At 37.3% G+C, this 25,867-nt stretch overlaps 1 protein-coding gene across 2 annotated transcripts; it reads right to left on the bottom strand.

The window, feature by feature from the left end:
* LOC107730723 (nuclear receptor ROR-beta-like) lies at positions 1-23,183 on the bottom strand. 2 transcript variants are annotated; one of them, XM_016541620.1, is made up of 10 exons: positions 22,947-23,183; positions 5,479-5,564; positions 4,641-4,782; positions 4,088-4,507; positions 3,781-3,902; positions 2,302-2,434; positions 2,093-2,200; positions 1,818-1,928; positions 1,495-1,607; positions 1-1,374 (listed from the first exon to the last, which is right to left on the bottom strand). In XM_016541620.1, the coding sequence occupies exons 1-10, from the start codon at positions 22,951-22,953 to the stop codon at positions 1,216-1,218; spliced, it is 1,401 nt and encodes a 466-aa protein (XP_016397106.1). In that variant the 5' UTR covers positions 22,954-23,183; the 3' UTR covers positions 1-1,215. The 2 variants fall into 2 exon arrangements, with proteins under 2 accessions (XP_016397106.1, XP_016397105.1); XM_016541619.1 differs by lacking the exon at positions 22,947-23,183 and adding an exon at positions 7,090-7,191.
* Between the last annotated feature and the right edge of the window lie 2,684 nt (positions 23,184-25,867).

Genomic DNA, 25,867 nt, shown 5'->3' with positions numbered 1-25,867 from the left:
TGGAATTGATGCATTTTAGTGACTTCAGATATTCATCTTCAACTATGCATATCTAATAAATATCTAAATAAGTTGATGTTCAAATTAAGGATGAGTACTTTACATTTAGCATAAAGTTAAGAATACCACAGACCCAGCCTGACCTGGGCATGTAACGACATATTAGACATTATTGCTAAAGTCAGAGAATCTTCTATGAATTTGGTAGAAAAGAGATGAGTTTGACTTCATATCAGTGGCAGTAAATGATCATGTCCTAGCGATTTATGCTATCACAGACAGACGGCTGCAGCTCCACTACACTAGTGCTGTATTAGTTTTGGCAGTGTGGCAGTAAAAACAGCATTTTGAGGCATTTAGAGCAAACGGGATTATAGATTTGAAGCAGTTCTGAGGGCTTTCCATTAAGTCACATTTGACTGGATTGTTTTTCAGCAGTTACAGAAACTGTTATTGCAGCTATGACTGACAAGATGGTAATCGGCCATACAATTTTTGTAAAATATATATCTCTATACTTTTGTATGGAAAAGTATCCATTATCAATCATTTTTCCACTTCAAAAATCCTTAGTTGTAGGATTAATGTTGTGGTGCTGTTTAGACATATCTACATAGCCCAGACAAGGCTTTTAAACGTGGCCAAACAAAGTTAGTCCCCCGTTAACCTTATACCAGTTTCAACTTCACATATTCTGTACATGTAAAACTACAAAACAAATATGAAAAATTACATAGACAAGGTAAGGGCCTTTTAGACCACCGTTGGTTTTAAATTATGACTAAAATATTAACAGAACAAGATTTAATACTGGAATACCGCTTTGTACTAGAGAAATTACTACATTATAATTTTTGAATGCACTCCCCACCTTCTCTTTTCAATATAACAATATTTTATATTAAAAAAGAGAGCGAGAGAGAGAAGTCAAACAAACAAATGAACTTACCCAATTTAAAGACAGCTTAAATTGTCCTAAAGTCTGTACATTTCTGGTCAAATGGAAGGCGCCTTTTGCTGCTGGCGCATATATACATTCTTATGACTGTACCGGTGAAATTGAGTTGGATTTTTGAAGTGCAGGACATTCCTAGAGTTTTTTTTTTTTGTTGTGGCTGCAAAATCTGTGGATGCTGCGACACAGCGTTCATCCTCTGGGACACCTCCGGTTGCTGAATGAAAGACTTTGCGAAGAATGCGTGTGAGCATGTGCGTTCATTTAGGCATGATGCCAGCGGCGTCAGGATTGAAGAGCTCCTTATAGAGGGGGGGAAATAGCATGTTAACCGTCTCTGGGTGGAGCTGCTGGAAGGCCTGAAGCTCCTCTGTGTGGAGAGTGCACAGAGCCGACAGCGTGGGGATCCGGCTAATCAGCTGCAGAAGGAGGTACAGAGGAATAAGGGTCACATGACAAAACAGCAATCTATTTGAGTTATATCAGTCATGTGATCAATTCCTGTTTGAACTATGTCATGGTCACTTGAGACGTCCTACCTTGGCCAGCGCGTCCTCGTCCAGATGGTTCTTTTGCATGATGTGCTGCAGGGCAAAGTAGATTTTCTCTTGTAGCTTCTGCACTTTCCTGGGCTCCATTAACCATGGCCGGTCTAGAAATGCAAGAGAATCATCTATTAATATCTGTTGATGTAAAAGCACTGCAGTAATACTGAGAATTCTCTCTGCTATTATGTGTAGGACTAAGACGGTAATATTATATAAACATACAACATTTTTGATTTGGCCACATTAATTCTCAATGAACAACACATCTTTATGTTCCAACTAAGATACTCGACAGGTTTGAAGTGAGGCCTGACCTGTAGAAATGAGCACAGCAGCAGAGAACAGGGCAATCTCCTCTTCCGTTAGCTGCAGTGAACACAGACTCTTGGCTATGTCAAACACTGCACTGACCAGGTCGTCACAGCCTGCAGGAGGTATATATATCAGATTAGATGCTTAAATTATCACTAATAATTTACAATTAATGCAGTTTTATTAACATGATGTTCAGCTATTTTTATATCATGTACATTTTGTAAATGATGCAGAAAATGTCATATAAATGAGAGAGAATAGGAAGTAGTTGTACCTAGAGCTTTAAATATCTGCATGCCTCCATATTTCCCTTCAAACAGAACCGTGTTGTTTAGAGGGTTGAATGCCCGGCACATTCTGACCAGCACTACTTCCAGACAACCTGAGTATGTGAGAAAAGTGTTAAGCAGGCCAATCGTAATCAGCGTACAGTAGCAATATGGTATGTATATGCAAAAGAGTTTAGCAGAGGCTGTTCCTCACCTGATTTCAGCAGTAATATCTGGTCATTCTGGCAAAGCTCCATGAAGCCAGTGATGCGCTTTGCAAACTCTACCACATACTGAATAGCATGAGTTATCTGTATAGCACACTGCTGCCACAACACGTCCCGTGTCTGAAACACACACACATACAGACCTCATGGATAAGCTTGTCATCTGTAACTTCTTCAGGATAAATGATTGCATGCTTCTGGGAAACTTTTTTTCCTCTCTTAATAATTGCAGTAATTGTAAATTTTTTGATGCATTGAAATTGATATTTGATATTTTAATTAATATCATTGTTGATAATTGTCATTGTCTAATCACATCCCAAAAAATATTTAAACAAATCACAAATATCATTAAGGTTTAAACATTTGGAGTCTGGACAAGTGTCTTACGCTCACTGAGGCTTTATTAAAATAATTTAAAATAATTTTATATTTTAAAATGTAATTTATTCCTGGGATGAAAAAGCTGAATTTTTAGAAGCCAGTAGATTTCTTAGTTTCCAATAGATTACTGATCCTTCAGGAATCATTCTAATATGCTGATTTGGTGCTCAATAAACATTTCTTCTTATTATTAGTGTATCAATGAAAACTGTGATGCATTTTTTTTCAAGATTCTTTGATGAAGAGAAAGTTCAAAAGAACTTCATTTATTTGAAAGTTTTTTTTTTAAACTATGTGAAAGTCTTAACAAGGACTTTTGATCAATTTAATGTATCCTTGCTGAATAAAAGTATTAATTTCTTTAAATGTATTTATTAATATTAATTAACTTTAAAAAATGGAGGTGAAACAAAACCTTCCCTGAATTAAATGTAGATCTTTCTCTTTGTAGAGTACACTTTGACTCTTTAATTTACTTTTAAAAAGTAATGATTGCAATTTTCAGTACTCATGAAAATTCGCAACAAAAAAGGCAGAATTTTTAGTTTCCCATTTATGAAACATCCTGACGGAGCACACAGAATACTGAAAATGTGATATCAGCAAATTGCTTTTGTAAGCTCTGCAATTCTCTCCCTGTATAGCGAATCTTCATAGGCACTATTTCAAAGGACTTCTCGGTAATTACCCATAATCCATTTGACACAGGGAAATGAAGAGGGCTTGTAGTACGTCTGGCACCCTCCCCTATTGTGCTTTGAGTGTTCGTTAGCTAAATCCGTTAGCTCTCTGGCTTTCTCTTTTTCTCTATATCAGTGCGAAAGCTGGATAGGATCAGCTCCAGGGGGCTGAGATACTCTAATGAACTCTGATCTCAAGCATGCAATCTGACTATGAAGAGGGAACCAAGTACGAGCGAAGAGGAGTTAAAGGGTGAGAGATGAGAGAGTCAGCACCAGGTGTAAAAGCATGTAAATGAATGTACGACTGAGAACCTGGCATTGTGAATGAGATTCAGGGACAGAGGAAGTGTTTAAGCATGTAACCTGAGCTCTTTGCTCATTGAGGGAGTGACCTCGCACCTTGCTTTGGTACATCTTGACCTCTTCATAGGAGTGCGTCTGCCAGGCTAACTGCTGAAGCTCCTCCGCTGTGTACTGACACGTCTCCAGGTGGGACTTTATGATGTTCTGTGCAATTCGGTCTGGTATAGAGAAAAACAGAAGTTGTGAAGACAGGAAATGACTACAGTTGAGTTTTAAATGCAGTGCAATGCAAGTAAAATCAAATATAGGACCAGTATTTCTTGCAACCAAAGTAAATGTGTTCGCTAGAAAGTATTTTAAACATACATACATGAACCATGAACTTGAAGACCTAATTCCGTACCTAATTCCCCCATGGACACTCCAGGTGCTAGCTGGCTGTCTTGATAGGAGCCATAGGTGAAAAGGTTGGGATCAGGGGTGAGATCATATATTGGTTCCTGTTTGATCTGCTTCATTCCAGTCATGTCCAGTCCAGACTGATCCGGGCTGACCTGTGTGGAGTCCATGCCGTAGTAGCCCCCTGGAGCGCCGTTCGGCTGACCCTTGGGCATGTCTATGACGTGACCATTTGCGTACGTCCCTCCAATTTCATGGTTGAGGGTGCTGAGGCCGTTGGTGAGGCTGGAGGAGTAAACACGGGCGAGGGCCTCCGCTTCGCCCGTCTGTTGCTGCCGCTGCTCCTGCAGCCTCTGCTGGTGTTTCTGAACCTCTGCGTACAAAGAGTCCCTCTGCTTCTTGGACATGCGGCCAAACTTAACAGCTGATATGGAGGAGGGCGAATGAAAATGAATGAGATTAGTGCAGGTTAAAAGTGATCAATAAGATCAATCCAGCTTGTCGACAAGCAGCTGATTATTATGTTTGTTTGTAAGAAAGAATATGATATTACTTACCATCCCGGGACATCCCCAGAGCCAGGCACTTTTGGAGCCGACAGTGCTGGCAGCGGTTGCGGTTCGTTCGGTCAATCAGGCAGTTGCGCTGACGGGGACAGGAGTAGGACGCATTGTTCTGTTGACTGCGCCTGAAAAAACCCTACAGTGGGCACAACAACAGAAAATTTAGATAAGTTACTTGCATAAAAATCATACACTCTTAAAAAAATAAAAAGAGGTACAAAACTGTCACTAGGGTGACACCCTTTCAAAAGGTACTAATTTGTACACTTTAGTATTAATATGTACTTTTAAAGTACGAATATGTACCATTTAGAGGTAAATAAAGCACAAAGATGTACCTTTTGACTTTTGTAGGCTACAGCCCCAGTGACAGCTTTGTACTTTTCTCTGAGAATGTACCTATACTGTCTAGAACATGGGTAGGCAAGTTCGGTCCTAGAGAGCCGCTGTCCAACCCTAAAACCCTAATCAAACACACACACACACACACCTGAACAAGCTAATCAATGTCTTCAGGATTACTAAATCTAAAGGCAGGTGAGTTTTTTTTTTTTTCAGGGTTGGAGCTGGACTTCCCTACCCCAGGTCTAGAATAAAAAGAGTATATAAATGAAAAATATTATTAATATAATTTGTTATCGTTAATCATCCATTCTCTGAAATTAAGTATTAATATTGAACAGTAAATCTGCATAGGATAAGTTTATCTGGTTTTAAGAATGCTTACATAGTTTTCCTGCAAAACAAAATACAGATTTTTTTACATGGATGGCTGGAACACCTGTATGATGACTAACAAATGCACAAAAGAAAAGGCACATCTTTCACTGACCTTACAGCCTTCACATGTGATAACTCCATAGTGGATGCCCGATGACTTATCTCCACAGATTTTGCATGGTATGACTTCAATTTGGGCTGAAAATAGACAGAAATAAACAAAAATAGAGTTACGTAACCATATGCCTTTGTTTGCTTGATAAGGACTGTGGGATGCACATCAGGGCTCCTCTCAGGTGAGACAATGACCATCTTGATTCTAAGAGTGACTTCGCTTTTAGAATGGACCGAGATGTACCCTTTAAATTTATGTCAAGACACTTTGACATTTTGTAATCTGTGGGTCTTTGAAGACAAAAAGGGAAACATTAGGCCAGCTGAGAGATGCGAGTCAAAGTCCAAACCCCTTGCTGCATTTGTCTCAGGTCCACCAGAATGGGACCTCACCTGTGCTTTTGTCAATTTCTGCTTCCATTATCCATTTTAAGCATGATGCTTGAGAGATTTCCTTGATGAAAACAACCTTGCACATGTATAAGGCAAAGGCAGGAGCAAGCTACACACTGAATTACATAACCAGAATATGGAAAGTTGTTTAATGAGGAACCAAATACAAATACATGGCCATGAGGCTCAGGTCCAGCCTTCCCTTCACTTGCACGTGTCACTAGGAAATGTAAAAGAAAAGATAAAAGGAGACGGAAAACCTTTGAGAGAGTGAAAGAGAGTGAGGGAGAGGAAGACAGAGAGAGAAACCCATCTCCCTGCTGAGACTGCATACTCACAATAAAGAGATTAGCCACCCAATCTAATCCTAAATTATTTCTACACATGCTTGTTCCCCTGCTCTCAACTGGCTTATCTGATGCAGCAATTCTCAATTAATCTTTCCTCACTCAAACGCAAATTCACATCGGCCTATAATGACATAAAAAATGTACAAAGAAGAACAAATGCTATATTTCTCTCTTACTGTTATGGGCAATTTTATTCTTGTACATTTGCATTTAGATTTTAGATAGGACCAAAGGAACACGCAATTAGTCCAAGCAGCTCGCTAATGAAACAAATGCAACAGCAGTCTCAGATGCGATTCCGATATAGTTTAGAAGTAGAGCCAACTGCTAAGTGAGTTCCATGCAAGATCCATCACTCACTCACAAAATAACTTGCCAAAAATGACCACAATATTAATAGTCATATGTCAGTAATGAACATTATGAGCTAAGATTTGACTGCAATATTAGTTTACACATATTTTTCTTTAGATTAAATAACATGGAAAATATGTATCTGAACTATGACTCCAGATAACCAAAACGGTTACATTTTTTCATAGATTTTTTTTTTTTTGACAATAATTTTACATTTGAGTTGAGTTTATTTCCATCTCTGCACAGTTTACAGGAAACTGAATTAAAGAATAAGATAATACATAAAAACAAATAAAATCAAGCATTAAGCATTGTTTGTAAAAATGACTTACAAAATGCATAAAGCACAAACGCTATTTTTGTGACCTGCCAAATTCATTATTAAGAGCAGCAGTTTGCTTTAGATAAAAAAGCTAAATGAAATGTTACTGTACTTGCTTGAATGTGAAGTGAACATTTTTAACTGCAAAACAAACTAAGACCCCTTTAAACTTGAAATGTTCTCTTACCTACAATATCTGTCTTCATTTTCAGACAGAAGCACTGTGGATGCAAACGCACACCTGACTCGAGATCGCAGTGTGAAGCTCAGAGGTTTGGAAGTGTGAGTGCATCTCTAGTTATGTGTGTGTGTGTGCTGCTAATCTGACTGTGAGAATATAAACTCAGAGAGGCTGGCTAGTGTATATATTATACGCTGACCAGTTTGTATCTTGTATTCATACTTTGTATATGCATACACGTTTTATGAATTATATGGGAATATGCGATTTTGTGCAATATTTATTAATATATGAAAGGTTAAACATACACACATATACTGTGGGCAATGTAATGGGATTAACACACACTCACACATACATTAACTAGTGCTGCTTGGTTAAGCTGTGGCTAGTCTGGGCTGTAGTTCTTCCTGTCTCAGTCTAGCACACTAGACTTAAGCCACAGTGTCTGTGGGTTTGGTGGTTATGGGGGTGGGTGTTTGCCCCCAATGACCCTCAGTTAAAGGGACCACAAACAAGGTCATTTCCAAAGCAATGTCACCTTGAATTGTCTCCCCTGTATGAAATGCGAAGCGGTATGGGCAATTGTAGCTAGAAATAAAAAAAACTAAAAATACTAGGAAGAAAATGTTAGTGTTCTGCTGGGATAGGTTAAAGGAATAGTTCACCCAAAAATTAAAATTATGTCATTAATTACTCACCCTCATGTCGTTCCAAACCTATAACACCTTTGTTCATCTTCGTAACACAAATGAAGATATTTTTGATGAAATGCGAAACCCTGCATAGACAGAAAGGGAACTACCACGTTCAAGGCACAGACATTTTGTTAGGACATTGTTAAAATAGTCCATGTGACATCAGTGGTTCAACCTTAATTTTATGGAGCTACGAGAATACTTTTTGTGCGCAAAGAAAACAAAAATAATGACTTTATTCAACAATTCCTCTCCTCCGTGTCAGTCTCCACCGCCATTCGTGAGAGTACCACGATGCATGCGTGTGTATTCCTCTGCTTGTAAACAAGGCGCAGCGCATGCATGTTCTACTTCAGCAGTATCACACGCATGCGTCGTGGTACTCCCGTGATTGGTTTCGGAGACTGACACGGAAGAGAAGAATCATTGAATAAAGTCATTATTTTTGTTTTCTTTGCGCACAAAAAGTAGTTCTCATAGATTTCATCAAAAATATCTTAATTTGTGTTTTGAAGATGAACGAAGGTATTATAGGTTTGGAACGACATGAGGGTGAGTAATTCATGATAGAATTTTCATTTTTGGGTGAACCATCCCTTTAATCGTGCAGCCATAGACGAATGGTGGGAAATTATACAACAACTACAAAAAATACCTCAGTAAATGTAATTGAGTATTTTTAATACATTTCAATGTCTTTTTGTCAAACTGATTTACTACATTTTACTATTTTTAATAACAGACAGACAGACTGTTAACTAACTATTAATTATTCTGTAATCACAGCATTTCATCTTGAGGCACTAATATTATCATCTGCGGGGACACAGTAAAACGTGAAAATAGTTATTCAAAAAGAAAAACTAGCACACCCTGTCCTTGCTTTTAAGGTCACATAATACAGAGTGGTGTTTTCAGCAGTGTAAAATGCCCTGGTACTTAAATCTTCAGTCTTTGTGCGTGGTAACGAGGACTGTGAATTCTTCGCGATTGGCCCCAGACTCTGAACACTGGACCGGTTCCTCTCATGACCCACTTTGACCAGTGCCAGAGCCAAACTGGGTCAAACGAGCATTGAGACCTGAACCTGTTGTGAACACATTCATACAAAAAACGGTGTTGTAAATAACTCTGCCAACCTTAAACTGCACACAACAGGCATGAAGTTATTTATAGCCCTTTAAAAGCAGGGCGCTGGATCTCTAGGCCATGGCAGTATTGACCATCGATAAAATATGCCATGCTGCATGTGTTTATGTTGAATAAATGAATAAAGTTGAATAAATTATGTTAGAATCAGTTTAGTTACTATTATCAAGTCAAATTTTAAATCTACGAATGTATTACAGATGACAGTTGAGAAATGTTCAGTTTATGTGTGTTTAAATGGTTTGTGGGTTGAGTATGAGTGTGTTTTGGTCTGAATGAATATATTGGATGTGTCTGTTTGTGTGAGAATGGCCACAGGGCCTGTGTGTGTAGACCTGTCATATGAAATAAGGAGACATCCGCGGTTCCTCTCATGACCCACTTTGACCAGTGCCAGAGCCAAACTGGGTCAAACGAGCATTGAGACCTGAACCTGTTGTGAACACATTCATACAAAAAACGGTGTTGTAAATAACTCTGCCAACCTTAAACTGCACACAACAGGCATGAAGTTATTTATAGCCCTTTAAAAGCAGGGCGCTGGATCTCTAGGCCATGGCAGTATTGACCATCGATAAAATATGCCATGCTGCATGTGTTTATGTTGTGTTAGAATCAGTTTAGTTACTATTATCAAGTCAAATTTTAAATCTACGAATGTATTACAGATGAAAGTTGAGAAATGTTCAGTTTATGTGTGTTTAAATAGTTTGTGGGTTGAGTATGAGTGTGTTTTGGTCTGAATGAATATATTGGATGTGTCTGTTTGTGTGAGAATGGCCACAGGGCCTGTGTGTGTAGACCTGTCATATGAAATAAGGAGACGTCCGTGTCTGTGTCACTGTTGCCAGGACGACCACAGCCTCCCCGGGTTTGTGGGTAGGAGGCCTGTATAGTCTGCCTGTCAGAGCAATCATCCACACCACCATGAGATTCCAACAGGACATGATGTCATCGCCATCCCTACCAATACAACGACGCTGCACATTTGTCATTGTGGTACCTATACTGATTTGACTTCCTTAAGGGATTAAAAACCTAAACGGACGAGATGAAATATGTAAATAGAAAAACCTAGAGGGATGTTAGCGACGGATTTAACTACCTCTTTAGATTTGTAACATCTTAGTGTTGCTAAAACCATTACAGATTTGCAAATTTGTTTTCTGTTTAACTACCCCAAGACGTGTGCATTTTGCATCTGTCAAAAAGCATCAGTGCAGAACCAAGGAATCAGAATTAGTGTACATGTTATACATTCATAAACAACGCTATTATTGAACAAAAACAAGCATGTGGTTGTTCTCGCAGGCTCCTTGCCCCTGTCCGCTGTCACGCATAAGGGTTAGGCCTATCAGAGGGTTACGTAAGAGAGGGAGTGCAGTGCTGGCGATTCCATGGTTAAGAGGAGCTCAGCTCTGCAGGCTTAGCTGAGGACAGACTGGAGCTGCGGAATACTGCACATGCTAGTCTCACAGTTAGCGACAGCAGCTTAGCACACACAAGTTACTGAGTGGGAACAAAACGAAAATGTTTTCTGTGTATATTGCATGTATAATGTTCATACTGCACATATGAGAGAGTGTGTTATTTAAGGAATAGTTTACTCAATGAAAGTTCTGCCATTATTTACTCACACTTATTATCTAAAACATACAATGTTCTTATATACACACATGTAAAATAACAAAAAAAATAAAACACTATAACAGTAGCATAAATGTAGTCCATATGGGATGCAAATAATTAATTAATGATCAATTAATTGCCATTAATAATTTAAATGATAACACTTTTGAGATGCGTGTGGCTCATACGCAACACACAAGTTTCTAAGCTTTAAATTGATGTTGGTTAAGAAAGTGGTTGTCAAGTAACGACAATAACTTAGCAGCACCCACATATGGGGTTTAAGAGTTTAAGGTTAACGATTAAATGATTATGGTCGATCATGGAAATTTATGTAAATTGACATGCCTATATTCAAGAACTCAGAGAACACATGATAATGATAATGAAATTTTAACCAAAATCAATCTTTACTCATAGGTAATTTCCTGTTTTTACAATAATTTTGTATGGTTTCAGTTGAAATATAGCGTATGAATCATACGGAGCATTTTTATGATATTTTGGTGCTTTTTTTGTAATTGTGGAGCTTGACAAACATTATATGGAGAAGAGTGGTCAGGATGTTCTTCAAATATAACATTTTTACTCTATGTCCAACAGAAGAAAGTAAGTCAAATGGGTTTGTATAAACATTAGGGTGAGTAAATAATGATGGAATATAATTTGGGAAAAAAATGTAAAAAAAATTGGGGGGTGTTTATTTGTTTTATTATTATTTTTTTTTTGTGAACTTCCTTGGTGTGTGAGTGAAAAAAGAGCGCCACACACACACACACACACACACGTGGATGGTATAACTGATTCCTAATGATATGAAGCTCTTTTCTGTCCCAGGAGTAGTTCCCTCTCTCTCTAAATAGTTCTTTAATTAGCTTCATTAAAGTGGATATGAGCACCCTGCAACTTAAATTATTATACCACTTGCACACCCGTACACGCTGAAGAACACCAATAAATATTTGCTATCGATACCAGCTGTCTGGGTGACAGATGTGTACCAACACGGCCCACAATGCAATAATTTTGTAATTCATAATTTAAATGATAATATCATCACTTGTGCTTTCTCCTGAAGATGTGATGGATGTATAACTTCAGAGTAATGCACCAACAGCTTCCTTCTGATTTCTGTCTGTGTGTGTTACTATTTTTTGTGTATTAGTTTGAGATGGTGGTGATGATGATACTTGGCAGTTGCCTCAATGATACCCACAAACCTTGTTTGCAGCATTCCTTCAGGTGAATGTACTGATAATGTCGCCGTCTTTTAATTTTAGCCTGCAGATGGAAGGCCATTTGAAGTCTTTGTTGTAAATCTTGCCTGTACGCATATGATAAGATGTTGTTTTGTCATCTGGCATCTGGCCCAATGATATTCCAAAGCCTTGTTGGGATATGCTAAACAGTGATACTAATACATCGTGTAGGTGGGAGATTATCTTCAGCACTCACTCTTGTGAGCATGTTAACAATCCATGTTTCTATAATACAGACAAATATTAGAGGATGCAATCATACTCAAAATGCTTGATATTGTCCATCCCAGACAAATGTGCATGCGTTTTTGAAGGTCTAGGAGTGAGCTGGGGTGAGAGGGTCGTGTAATGGCAGCTTGTCATCATTAGGTGGCACATTGTCCAGATTGACAGTGGCCTAAGGGGTAGTGGTTGTAGAGGGGCAGCCTGCGACAGCATGTGGTGTTCATCCATGTTTTACATCATTTCCTTCAGGGAAGGACTCTGAGATGAAGGCCCTGGGCACTTACTAAACAGCTTTCCCTGTCAGCAACATTAGCATTCTGATTCAACATTGATCCCACTGTGTATTGCTAAGAAAATAATTAGGACAATTCCACAGGGAAATCCACTTTTAATCCACTTTTTCACCACTCAGTCCTTTAAAATATTTAGATGTGTGTATCTGACCACCTGCGTTATCTTTACTTAAAAAGCATCTTAAGTCTTCAAGTTTCCAAGAGACCAGCTTCTGTACATGCAGAACTACCCACTCCATCCGTATGAAACTCCTACAGCATAACTACTCTTCCAGACAGTCTCTTGGCTTATTGATATAATCCTTGACATGGAATCCTTAGCATTTGGGTTCTAGTAAGTCATGTAAATGAGCTAATTATTAGCATATAATGTTTTGAAACCCAGGTTTGTTTAATGATCCATCAAAATGCATTTTCTCTGTGTGTCCTTGCTTAGCAAAGAAATAAGGCCCTGTTATTCTGTTACTTTTTTCTGTCCCAGCACATCTATTTAACGCATTGACATACATTAAAATTAATTAATGTTTATAGACTAACATATAGTAATTGTCAAGTGTTGGTTTCTGTTTAGTTCCTGTTTGCCCCTATTTGGTTCATTTCCTGCTCATTTAGTTAATCATCATTCATTAGTTTCCACCTGTGTTGTATTAATCATCACGTTTGCTCCTTAGTTGCCTGCCCTTTATAAGCCCTCAGTTGCTATCATTCCTTTGTCCTGGATTAATGTTATTTTTCAATGGTTTATGTGGTTGATGCTGATTAAAAATACTCCTTTACTCCTACTCCTACGTCGTGCGCTCACTACAACCACAACCCCATGACAGAAATTGTGTATTGCGGTACATTTCAGGTCATTTTGGTGAAGTCATCTGCACCACATGCTTGCACTGTAGACCTTTTTAGTCTGCTGTGTGTAACGTTGCGCTTTCTATGCTAGTATAGTCTAATTTTATCACTGACCTTCAGATACATATTTGACAGCCTCGTTTATGTCAAACAAAGATGTTTGCATTATAAGTATATATACCTTTACCCCACATGGTTATTATAGTTAACGGAAACTAAACCTAAAACCATAAAAAAATTACATTTTTGTTACTTGAAATAAAATAAACATTGAACTAAAATATACTATATAAAAAAACTTCATAACACTTTAGTATAGGGACTAATTCTCACTATTAACAAGTTGCTTATTAGCATGCCTATTATTAACATACTGACTGTTTTTTAGTACTTATAAAGCACATATTCTGCACGACCATATTCTACATCCCTAATTCTACCCAATACCTAAACTTAACAACTACATTACTAACTATTAATAAGCAGCAAATTAGGAGTTTATTGAGGCAAAAGTCGTAGTTAATGGTTTGTTAATAGTGAAAATTGGACCTTAAAATGAAGTATGATCAAAAACTTAAACTTATTTTAATTAAGCTAGCTGCAAAGGCAATATATATTTTTTTCATTTAGTTTAGACATATAAAAAAATTATATGGCAAAAACACAAAACAATAATTGTAAAACTAACTACAGTTACAATGAAAACAAAAAATATAAAAATAAAAGTGTATTTAAATTATTTTTTTATTAAATAATAATAAAAACTATAATAGTATCTTAATTATGCTAAAACAATACTAACATTGGCTGTCTATGCATCTCTATACATTTGTGAATGAAAGAGTAGACTGTTAGAAAGTGCTCCCTACTGTATGTGCCACAGATTGCTGGGATTTTATCTCTTGTGCAGAATATGTATTTGTTGATGAGGCTGCAGGCATTTCCCCATTGGCCTGCCATCAGCTGTGCCAGACTCAGGCATCTTTGATCTGAGATGTGATTGGCTGCCTCAATGAGGCTACAGAAGGGGACACACTGGCACACATCCAACATCTGAAGTATATAAAACAACATACATCTGAAATTACAGAACACTGTGCTACATAATGTGTGTGTTCAACCAGTCACTGTATACTGCAATACTGAAGCTCATTATTGCAAATCATTATTGTAACATATTTGTTCAAGATAAATTATTAGGAAAATATACCAGTAAAACATATACACTATCGTTCAAATGTTTTTTAATGTTATTAAAAGTCTCTTATCCTCAGTAAGGCTGCATTAATTTGATTTAAAAAAAAAAAATTAATATTGTAAATTATTATTATACTTTAAACTAATTGTTTTCTATTTTAATATCTCGTGCTACATAATGTGTGTGTTCAACCAGTCACTGTATACTGCAATACTGAAGCTCATTATTGCAAATCATTATTGTAACATATTTGTTCAAGATAAATTATTAGGAAAATATACCAGTAAAACATATACACTATCGTTCAAATGTTTTTTAATGTTATTAAAAGTCTCTTATCCTCAGTAAGGCTGCATTAATTTGATAAAAAAATAATAATAATATTGTAAATTATTATTATAATTTAAACTAATTGTTTTCTATTTTAATATCTTTTAAAATGTAATTTAAAAGCTGAATTTTTAGCTGCCAATACTACAGCCTTCAGTGTCACATGATCCTTCAGAAATCACTCTAATATGCTGAATGGTATAATTTTTGATCTGTAGTTTGTTTATATTTCCGTGTATGTCCTTGGTAGACATCAGGAAAATTAAGGCAAACATTTTTTTAAATTCATTTATTTATTTATGTATGTATTTATTGATTTATTGCTTTAAGAAATTTCACACTGTAACAACAATGACAGAAATACAAATTTAAATTAGTGCTTGTACTGAATTCAAAAGACGTTAAATTAAACTCAATTCAATTTAATCAAAATGAGAGTTTTTCGTCATTTTGTCAACCTAGCTTCCACTAAACATGAAAGAACCAAGAAACCAACTTTGCACACAGGTTCTCAAACATTATTAAAAATAGAGATAAATTTACATAATATTTAAATTCCGATTCTTTCTTACACATTGTGTGTAAACAGGGACAAAAACTGTCTTACCAGTCTTTTAAATACGGTCTAATATTTTATATTAGCATGCTTTGGGGGCAATTTGTAATACAGAAAAAAAATTCGAATGATGCAATAACTTGGCAAAGCTTCATAGCAATATCTAACATTTTATTGGAATATTATTTTGTTTTTAGCCTATTCGCCTGTTGTGTCTCCCTAAGAGGTGAATAACACATGCACTAATACAGTGAGATAAAGCAGTCGAGAAAGAACCCCTACTAGCAAGCAACACAGAGACTCCCGTAACCAGACATGATTGTATCACTGTCAGTGTGAACTGTTGCATCTTTTATCTCAAAGAAATTCACAAAATTGAACTAGTGGAACCCAGAAAAAAGAAGCACAATTAAGAAACTGTGTGAAAGTCCGTTCTGATACTGTGGGGTGTAACCATTTACTAGGCACAAAAGAACTCGCACTCCATCATTCTGACCTTCATGACCTGCCCGCTCTCCACCAACACAACCTCATTGACCTCATCAACCTTTGAACTTTCCTTTAAGACACTGCCTGTGTGTATGTCTGCGTGTGCAAAGCTGGAATGAATAAGTTCAAGTGTTTTCACTATGATAAGCAATCAGCAAGACATGACACAAAATGCTTTATTACAGTCTCAGAGAATATATATTAACCTACTGGTTATTTGTACGCATAGTGAACATACTGCATCTTATTACTTATTTTGATAAGTGTTTATAGGTTGTTTCTAGCTGAAAGCGAGAGTATACTGGCGCACACAGAGGCTTCATAGAGCGAGGTCTGTCACTGTGACCCAATGAGTTATGTGTGTGTTTGTATGTATGTGTAAACTCTTAAAGTGGGTTAGTAAGTCACTCAGCCTAAGGGAGGCATAGCCGTGTCATATCTGGGTGTTTGGACAGTGTCCTCTCTCGCTCTTCCCTCTTCAGAATTACATAATCCTACATGATTGGTCAAAGGAAGTATATATGGATGCACTGTAATGCTGAAGAAGGAGGTCATTCAATTTAATCTATTAGAAGGCATACACTGTGAAAAATGTTTTGTTGGGTAACTTTAAAAATTGCTTCATGTGGTATTTTTAAATTAAAAGATGTTATTCAAAAATAGCAAAAGTGATATTCTCTTTCGAATTATAATATTAATATTTGATAAAACCCATGGTTAATTATTTAAATTGAACGCCTCCCGCATTGGCATATATCTGTACTACTATGTTTATTGGTTTGGGATATCGCAATTTTTTTTTTAATATTACGTGGCATGGAAACATCTGGTGCTTTCAGCAGTTAAATATAGATTTATATTTATAGTTATAAATTGGCCTGATATTAATGAAAATGCCTGTTCTCTAAATGTTGATATACCGTAGTGTGTGTGTGTGTGTTCTGCATGCCTCTTTACGGCTTTCCTCTCAGGACGGGATGGTAATAGCTCGCCTTAGGCCACAATTTAATTCCATGTAACGAGGTCCTTCCCCAAAGTGGCCCCAGGAGCCCCTCTCTGAAAGAAGCAAATTGATCACAATCTAAAGGCCTCTCTTCACCTGAGAGCGCAGTGTATCTCTCTCTCTGTCTCATTCACCTGCCTTGATCACTCCATCTCAGTATCCTTATCTGTCTTGCTCTTCATTTAAATATCTTTTAAGGGCCTCTGTTTCAAAAGCTTGCACAAATAGTACTTCTGTTACACACCTTTTTGTTTAACATTTCCTCTCAATGCCATTCCTAATGTAATTTTCCTAGAGGATTCCTTAAAACAGATATAATCACATTAGCATGCTTTAAAAAATCTGGTTCAAAGAGATCGCTGTGTAAGAGCGCGTATGCAGTCAGGACCCTTTAAACACAGAGGAGGACTGTGTGAAGGTGCAATGGATCTGAGCTAATGAGATTTCTATGTATATAAACATGAGGTTTAAAAGTCACTGAAAATACTAGATTTAAAAAATGGAAATGAATAAGAAATATTTAAGATTTTGCACAAACAGGTTGTTAAGCAAAATTTGATTGCCATTGATCACGAGACTCTTTGTACAGACGTCAGATGTTCTTGCTTTCACTGAAGCACAAGATGCTCTTCAGATCATTCTGAAATCATGCTGGAGAATGTGATCTTCAGGTTTTACACAAACTTGTGGGTATCATGCAGTTTGAGGGCTGCTGCCATTAAAGAAATCAGGGGGGAAAAACTTAAAAGTATTTTTAAAATTCAAATTATCACACAAAATATTCTGATAACATAATAAGTAATTAAATATTTTGTATTAAATAAAGGAACAAAAATTGCACTAATGGTCTCAGATTTTGGACCGCACTATATGTGTGTGTTTTCTATGGACCCCACTGTGGACATGTCTGTATTGACATGTATGACAAAACAAGTGAACTGAAACTGAAAGAAGTGGAAACTAACTGTAAGCAGAGGGCACACCGACCCATACTGTGTGTGTGTTCTGCATGCCTCTTTACGGCTTTCCTCTCAGGACGGGATGGTAATAGCTCGCCTTAGGCCACAATTTAATTCCATGTAACGAGGTCCTTCCCCAAAGTGGCCCCAGGAGCCCCTCTCTGAAAGAAGCAAATTGATCACAATCTAAAGGCCTCTCTTCACCTGAGAGCGCAGTGTATCTCTCTCTCTGTCTCATTCACCTGCCTTGATCACTCCATCTCAGTATCCTTATCTGTCTTGCTCTTCATTTAAATATCTTTTAAGGGCCTCTGTTTCAAAAGCTTGCACAAATAGTACTTCTGTTACACACCTTTTTGTTTAACATTTCCTCTCAATGCCATTCCTAATGTAATTTTCCTAGAGGATTCCTTAAAACAGATATAATCACATTAGCATGCTTTAAAAAATCTGGTTCAAAGAGATCGCTGTGTAAGAGCGCGTATGCAGTCAGGACCCTTTAAACACAGAGGAGGACTGTGTGAAGGTGCAATGGATCTGAGCTAATGAGATTTCTATGTATATAAACATGAGGTTTAAAAGTCACTGAAAATACTAGATTTAAAAAATGGAAATGAATAAGAAATATTTAAGATTTTGCACAAACAGGTTGTTAAGCAAAATTTGATTGCCATTGATCACGAGACTCTTTGTACAGACGTCAGATGTTCTTGCTTTCACTGAAGCACAAGATGCTCTTCAGATCATTCTGAAATCATGCTGGAGAATGTGATCTTCAGGTTTTACACAAACTTGTGGGTATCATGCAGTTTGAGGGCTGCTGCCATTAAAGAAATCAGGGGGGAAAAACTTAAAAGTATTTTTAAAATTCAAATTATCACACAAAATATTCTGATAACATAATAAGTAATTAAATATTTTGTATTAAATAAAGGAACAAAAATTGCACTAATGGTCTCAGATTTTGGACCGCACTATATGTGTGTGTTTTCTATGGACCCCACTGTGGACATGTCTGTATTGACATGTATGACAAAACAAGTGAACTGAAACTGAAAGAAGTGGAAACTAACTGTAAGCAGAGGGCACACCGACCCATACACCACACAGGAGAGAGAGAGAGAGAGAGAAAGAGAGAGAGAGAGTTCTACTCTAGATCCGATTTCTGTGTTACATAACTATGTGTTTTAATTCTTTCTAAAGCGTAAAACAAAGTTTCTCTTTCCTCCGTGCCTGCAGTGGAACAGTAAGCCTTTCAGCAGAAAGTTACTTTCTGGACACTATATATCACACTGAATCCGACTTTTGGACAAAACTAGCATTAATTTATAAACCTTACAAACAAAAATGACCATGTTCAGCATGCAACATCATTGTCATGTTTGAGAATGGTCTCCGTTGATGTCAGCTCCCCAGACCCCTCCTGCACCATATCAAAAGCCCCAGGTGCCACTTTCCAAAGCACACATTACTGAATGAATGAACACCTAGTGAAGGGTGAGACCAGTCAAAAAGAACTAATAAATCCGACACGCAGCAAAGCAGAGAAAACATGCAGAAATGCCACTGCTGCAATACCACAGAGAGGGCAAAATGCAAACATAAAAAGGACATGTTTAGCCTTACAGTTCAGCCTCTCTCAGAGCTGCTCTCTCATGCACACGCAACCATCTCAAACAAGGGCTCAGCAAACAGATGACATACTCTAGTCCACACATTCCCAGCCGATACTCAAGATGCGTTTACAAAAACACTACAGGGGACAAAAGCCGACACGCTCGCACGCAGAAAGACATGTCAAGTCATCTGGTTGACGTTATGTGGTCGGCTAGAAGGTAAACTCAGATCTCCGTATGTAGGCAATTACGCTGCATCCAGAATTTATAATTTAAAGTGTAAAGGCCCGTAAAACTGAGTGTAGAATAAAGAACGCAATATACTAAATGGATTAGATTTGTGCTGGCTGTGCAACTCTTTTTCTGCCTCACTTTAGGGGATTACATCTCTTGGTTTTCTTTGTGTAATCTTTCACAGGTTACGTAAGTACAAGCCATTAGTCAGCAAAGCAAAAAGAAAAACTAGCAGCTACAACAAACAACTGACCAGATGATATTAGTACCATTACAAACCTAGGCTTCAAATTGAAAGATCGGATAGGCCCTGCCTTGCAATTTCATGGTTATATCTATATCAAGACTTTATTGTCTTTTTAATTCATTGAACACACCAGATGTAGCCGTAGCGGCTGGTTATTGCTAGTTTTACCAAGTTATTGTTGGCCTACTGCCTGGTTAGAGACTTGCAATGCGTAATCCATGTCTGCTATGTGGTCATTTGTATGGTGTCAAACAAACAATGCTGTGTTTATTGATCCGTTCCTGAACTTCAATATAGAAAACACACTTGTTTGAACAAAAACCAACACTTTAGTAAGCAATATATTTACACACATACATTGATGGGACAAAAGATTTGTCAAATGGATCCTCTACTTTACACAGCTATAATATATATATATATACACACGGTTTAGTTTACAGTAGGAATAAAGCTCATGGTTGAGCAGGCCATGCATATTGATCCTGCTCTTCTACGAGCTGAGCCACGCAACATCAAGAAGGTCGATGGAGAGATGGCCTCTCACTTTGGAAGCCAATGTGATGCTAAAAGCTATTGGCATTGGGAGTTCATGCGTGACTGTCTCTCTTTGTGTCTGTGGCTCAGAGTTTCAGGGGTGCAGCAAAGACTAAAATGAGCATGGACAGAGCAATGCAGCTCAGAGGCATTTGTGGAAATTATGGCCAGATATGAAGTAAACACAGGCCAGATATGTTTCTTTGCTGTTCTTTAAAGTCAAACAACTACAACAGCAATCAAGAAATGTGTTGTGTTGTGTTGTACATGTGTGTGCGTACAAACGCAGTTTGAACGTGATCTGCGTGTGACAAAGTTGTGGGAAAACTAACACCAGCCCTGAAGCAGCACTGTGCACTGTAATGGAGAAGAAAAGGTTTGGAGCGGATGCAGAGCTAGAGTTACTAGATTGGGTACCACAGTCCATCAGATATATGCATTGGAAGACACTGCAAGTTCATCTCTGATCAATGAAGCAACCTGATAAATGTTTTGACCAATAGGGCACATCTATGTGAACACAAATTACACCCTAAAACACACACAACAAACTAACTAGTGCACTAGTGATGTTAGGTACCAAAAAAACTTTTTGTATCATTTTCTACCTCTTATAAAAATATTTTTTGTACAATGGATATTTATTAAAAAGATGAAAGATTTAGGCTATTTAATTTTTCTCATTATATCGACTAAAATGTTTCTCTGTCGTCGAACCACACAAAATGAAGCGTAAATATAAAAAGCAAAAATTATGATAATAAGCTAAACTAATTAAAACAAATAATAGCAATTGTTTCCGTCCTGTCACTGACATTTAAAAGAAGTAGACAGTAATCTAGTAGTCTAAAAATTCTGTATTTGGTTCTCTAAAAATATATCGTATTTCTAAAAATGATGTCCATGCAAACCTCAAAAGTAATTGGACATTTTACAAGATTGTATGTAGATTGCATGTTTCATTGTTATTTGCAAACATAAGTCCCGTGCTATAAGCTGATGTCAGTGTCAGAGAGTCGGGCTCGGTGAGAGGCCCCTGATACTGACGTGATTCATTCTGACACGGTCCTTTGGGGCACGGAAAGAGAAGCAGAGAGGTGCTTTGGGGGCGTGTATAGGTTGTGACACAGAGATGGAGAACTGAGTTTTTGGTGTTTCCCAGGTCACGCGCACTAAACTTATTTCTTTGCAAAGAAGAAGCAAAAAAAAAATAGCTGCCTAGAATCTTACAGATTATAGATACTAGTGAAAAGTCGGCATATATATATATATATTTATATCAGCATGTGTTGTTTCGTGTATTGCCATGCGAGTGCATTGTGTGCTGTATTTGTTTAAATATTTTACTATGAATTGAAAACTATTGAAACCAAAACAGCAGAAGATTGGTTACAATATACATGTATTTGAACCAATCAGTTGTCTATCAGAAAAACCTTTTAATCCATATTTTAATTAGCAGTTCAACATCTTTTTTTTTTTTGTCTAATTATCTAAATATATATTTCAATGCAATGATAAACACCTGGCCATGAACTGTAAATGTTGTACATGAACATGATTTTATACATTCTTAATTTTTTTTAGAAAAGGCAGGCTTATATCTATTTCAAAATATCATCCACAGTCTAAAACAGGAATTAAAATATCTTTGAAGTATTTTAGTAAATAAGTCAGAGCATTAGTATGTTGCACTTGAACTTGAACCATGAACTACGACATTGAAGTATTCTGTCTTTATTCAAATTAAATACAAGCCACATTCTTCTGTCCTTTTTACACTTTATTATTGAAATATATCTGCATTTTTTAACAAAAAGTCTCCAAACACTTCTACTTTCGTTAATTCCATTTTTTTTTTTACAGGTGTAACTGCAAAGAGTCCGAAAAGCGCGCCCTGCTCCACGCGTGTGTGATCTCGGCTCGCGCGGACATTGCCGCTGCACTTCGACGCGTTCAGCGCGCAGAGGCGCCTGACTGACGGAAATGGGTCAGTAGAACGCACGACACTAACTCCACTTTACCCACGCCGTGGTGGTCTGCTTTAAAACACTTCCCACATCACTTAAAATATAACACGAATAAGTTTTGATGCAGCTGTTTCCCCTGCTAATCTGTTCATCTGTAACAGTCTAGAAAGAAGCTGCAATTACTCACACGCACATAGGCTAAATTCAATTAAAAGCCCAAGACTCAAAGTAAGATACATAATTAGGCATTTACCGTGCTAAGTCTTCATAGGCTAAAAATAAATCAATAAAATGCAATCTTTAGGAAAGTTGGAGTGAAGTTGTCTCAGATGAACTGTCGCGTGCACTCCTTCAACACGAGACTCTCTGGGGTTCTAAATCGTAAAAAAAAATAAAAAATACAGCTGACCAAAAACAGACTTTTTAAAAATCCATATACACGTTAATCTGACAGATTTCTGTATCATAGACCGCATACGAACCCCTTCACGTCAGTATAACTTTATGAAACAGACAGCACCAGGGATGATGGACAAACTGTGCGGACAGAACTCTGGGATGAGAATAAAAAGACACTCTATACTTCATTATTCAAATGAGCTGTCACAAACAGTCGTATTCCTACCTCGCATAGTGGTGGCGACTCGCTCCCGAACGCGTCAGTCATGAAGAAACAAACATAAACCAGAGTAAAAAACAAACAAACAAAATCCTAGGTGGTGAAGTTTGGTCTCGTCAAAGTCAAAGTCTACTGTGCAAAACCATTCCAGGTGTGTGAAGCGGTCCTCGGACTCTTCAGTTGTGCGGTAAGGCAAGCATGCGGGTTTTCACATGACATCTGCGAGCGCATATACCCAACGGAGGTTTTCACTGCCTCCGTGAGCGCACTGGGAGAGCGCACAGCAGCGCACGGCAGCCCGGATTGGACTGACACTTTTCGCTCCGCCCACTTTCTAGCTTCAGCGACACTAAACAGAGACGGACACTCTGCGGTCTGCGCGTACGCGAGCGCGACGCGGACCACGAGTTCGCACACACATATTTTTATTCATTATCGAAAGAAAATATTTAAAATCCTTCTTCTCGTACCTATCACCTTATTAGCCTTTTTGTTTGTTTCCCCCCCCGTTAATAGATTGCTTTTACAATTATATAATTAGTAGTAGTAGTAGTGAAGCAATTATTATTGGTAGTTTGTCTGAATGTTCCAGATGAATTGAGCTGCACTGCATGGTTGGTCATAACGGAGTAAAAATGTGTGGATACTTTTTTAAAGTTTATGTATTATAGTTTCAAACAAACTTTCAAAATCTGTATGGCACAATAAGGCTATATAAAACACAACTTGTTGTGAAATTTATATTTTATGTTTTAGAAATTTTACCTACTAGAGAGACTATATATATTTTAAATTGCACAATATGGTTTCATATTTTTATACATTTGGCTGATGAACAAATAATTATACTTCGTTAAATCACCCTCATCTATAGCCATCAATTTAAACAGCAAATAGGAGAGTGTGAAATTGCCCACTGCCTGTGTCTGTAGGGGGGAGGTGGAGACAGAGACTGAGCTACAGACCCATCCAGGGAAAGGCAGAGACTAGCTGCCCAGAGCGCATCACCACTGACCTACATTTCTCCCCACCCCCTTTTTTATTTTCCATTTCCCATGTATGAACAAACTCATAATTGTGACGTAATGACAAAAAACAAGCATGACAATAAAGCCAGACCAGTCCATTGGATATTGTAAGGCGCTGTCTTGGCGTGACAGCACTGTTGTTGAACAAAAAGCTTTTTCTGGCTATTCAGGAAAGGCCTGAGTGTTGCAAAAAGAAATACATGTAACCTGTGAAGTGGAATAGATAGGCTATAGTGCGTGTAACCTTTATGAAATCAACTTGCAACATTTCCAATATTTTTATTTGACAAAGTTTATCATAAACAGAATTAAAAGTCATTCTGACTTACAATCAAAATTTGAACCAAACAGATATCTTTTTTTCAGGGCTGCAGATTTACAGCAGAACTAGAGGAATATGTTAATTATCCAAAGACGAATGCAGCCATATGGTGCCTGAAAACTAGTCAAAGTAAACATATTTGGCACTGTACAAAGGCTTAAGAAAGAGCTTGTTGTGCAAAGTGTGTATTCTCTTCTATTCTTTTGCATTGGTATACTGCTGTCAAATAGAATACCTCAAGAACGTCTAAATTGTGATGTTATTTCACATAAGTACATAGTTTTCCTCACTAATGACTAACTGTACTGTTGGTCAGGCCACCTCACTGTTAGTCGTTATTTTTGAGAGAAGACAGGACTGAGGTCTAAAGATAGAAGCAATAAATGAGTTGATAGATCTCCCTGGTTTTAAGGTTAAAGCATATTTGTGCAACTCCTTTGTCCTTGAATCGACCATCAGGAAGTTAACTTAAATATAATTGGATAACTTTCCAATGAAAATAAAAATTAGGGCACTATTTCTCAAAGGGATTCCCCTTAACTCTCAAATGACACATGCCTTTATATTGTACTCTGGAAACAGGTGTTTTTAAAAAAGAGAACGTTTTACTGAGAAATTGATATAATATCATATAGGCCTACAGAACATGATGCTTTTTTTATACGTGCGTTCGTGTTTGAATCTCTTTTCTATCACTGTTCAACATGATATTTAGGTATATAGAGCAGAGTTCACCCGATAATTGTCTCCCCTTGCAAAATACATGTCAAATGTCAACATGCTGAATCTCAGACAAAATCCTGGCTGTAATGAGTCGAAAGAGAGAATGATATTGGCTTTCAGTGAGAGAGAGAGAGAGAGAGAGAGAGAGAGAGAGAGAGACAGAGGGGGAAAATACACTTGAGAAATTTACAGAAAGATACCACAAGTGACAGAGGCAATTTTCTGGGAAAAAATTACTTCATCATAATTTCAATCCCAAAAAGAATTGGAAAGAAAGCCCTGAAGGAGTCGAGTCGTGTCACCTTGAAAAATGGCAGTGGAAAAGATCACTAAACTTCTCCACACACACACACACACACACACACACACATGTACACAAACACGTACACAAACACAAACACACACAAACAAACTAAATATTATATTGTTTCTTTAAACACAATTTTATTCTTGTACTACACTGCTTTGCCACTTTTACAGAGATGCTGCAATTTCCTTATATCTTTTTTCGATACACAATTACATTATAAACTTTGACAGATCACTTATCAAAAGTATGGTTAAAATTGAAAATAATTAGATGGTCTAAGTTTTGCACACTAATAAATGATCAGATCTAGTAGTATATGGAATCATTTCAGATGGATGTCAAAATGGCCCAAATAAAGCCAAAGGGACTGTATTATAATTTTATTGCTAGACTAATAAAGTTGGAGCCTATCTCATCTGTATCAGCAAGTAATAAGCAGATTTCTCATCAAAGCTCTTAATAAGACCAATCGTGCAAAATATAACTGCCTTCTCATCAACATAATACAAAAGACTGCCAATCAGTTGATTTTAATTGGATTTTT

Source organism: Sinocyclocheilus rhinocerous, unplaced genomic scaffold (genome assembly GCF_001515625.1).
Source record: "Sinocyclocheilus rhinocerous isolate Xijiao unplaced genomic scaffold, SAMN03320098_v1.1 scaffold3595, whole genome shotgun sequence".
Lineage (NCBI taxonomy): Eukaryota > Metazoa > Chordata > Actinopteri > Cypriniformes > Cyprinidae > Sinocyclocheilus > Sinocyclocheilus rhinocerous.
The sequence above is the reverse complement of the archived record's forward strand: the minus strand, read 5'-3'. Positions and strand labels throughout refer to the sequence as shown.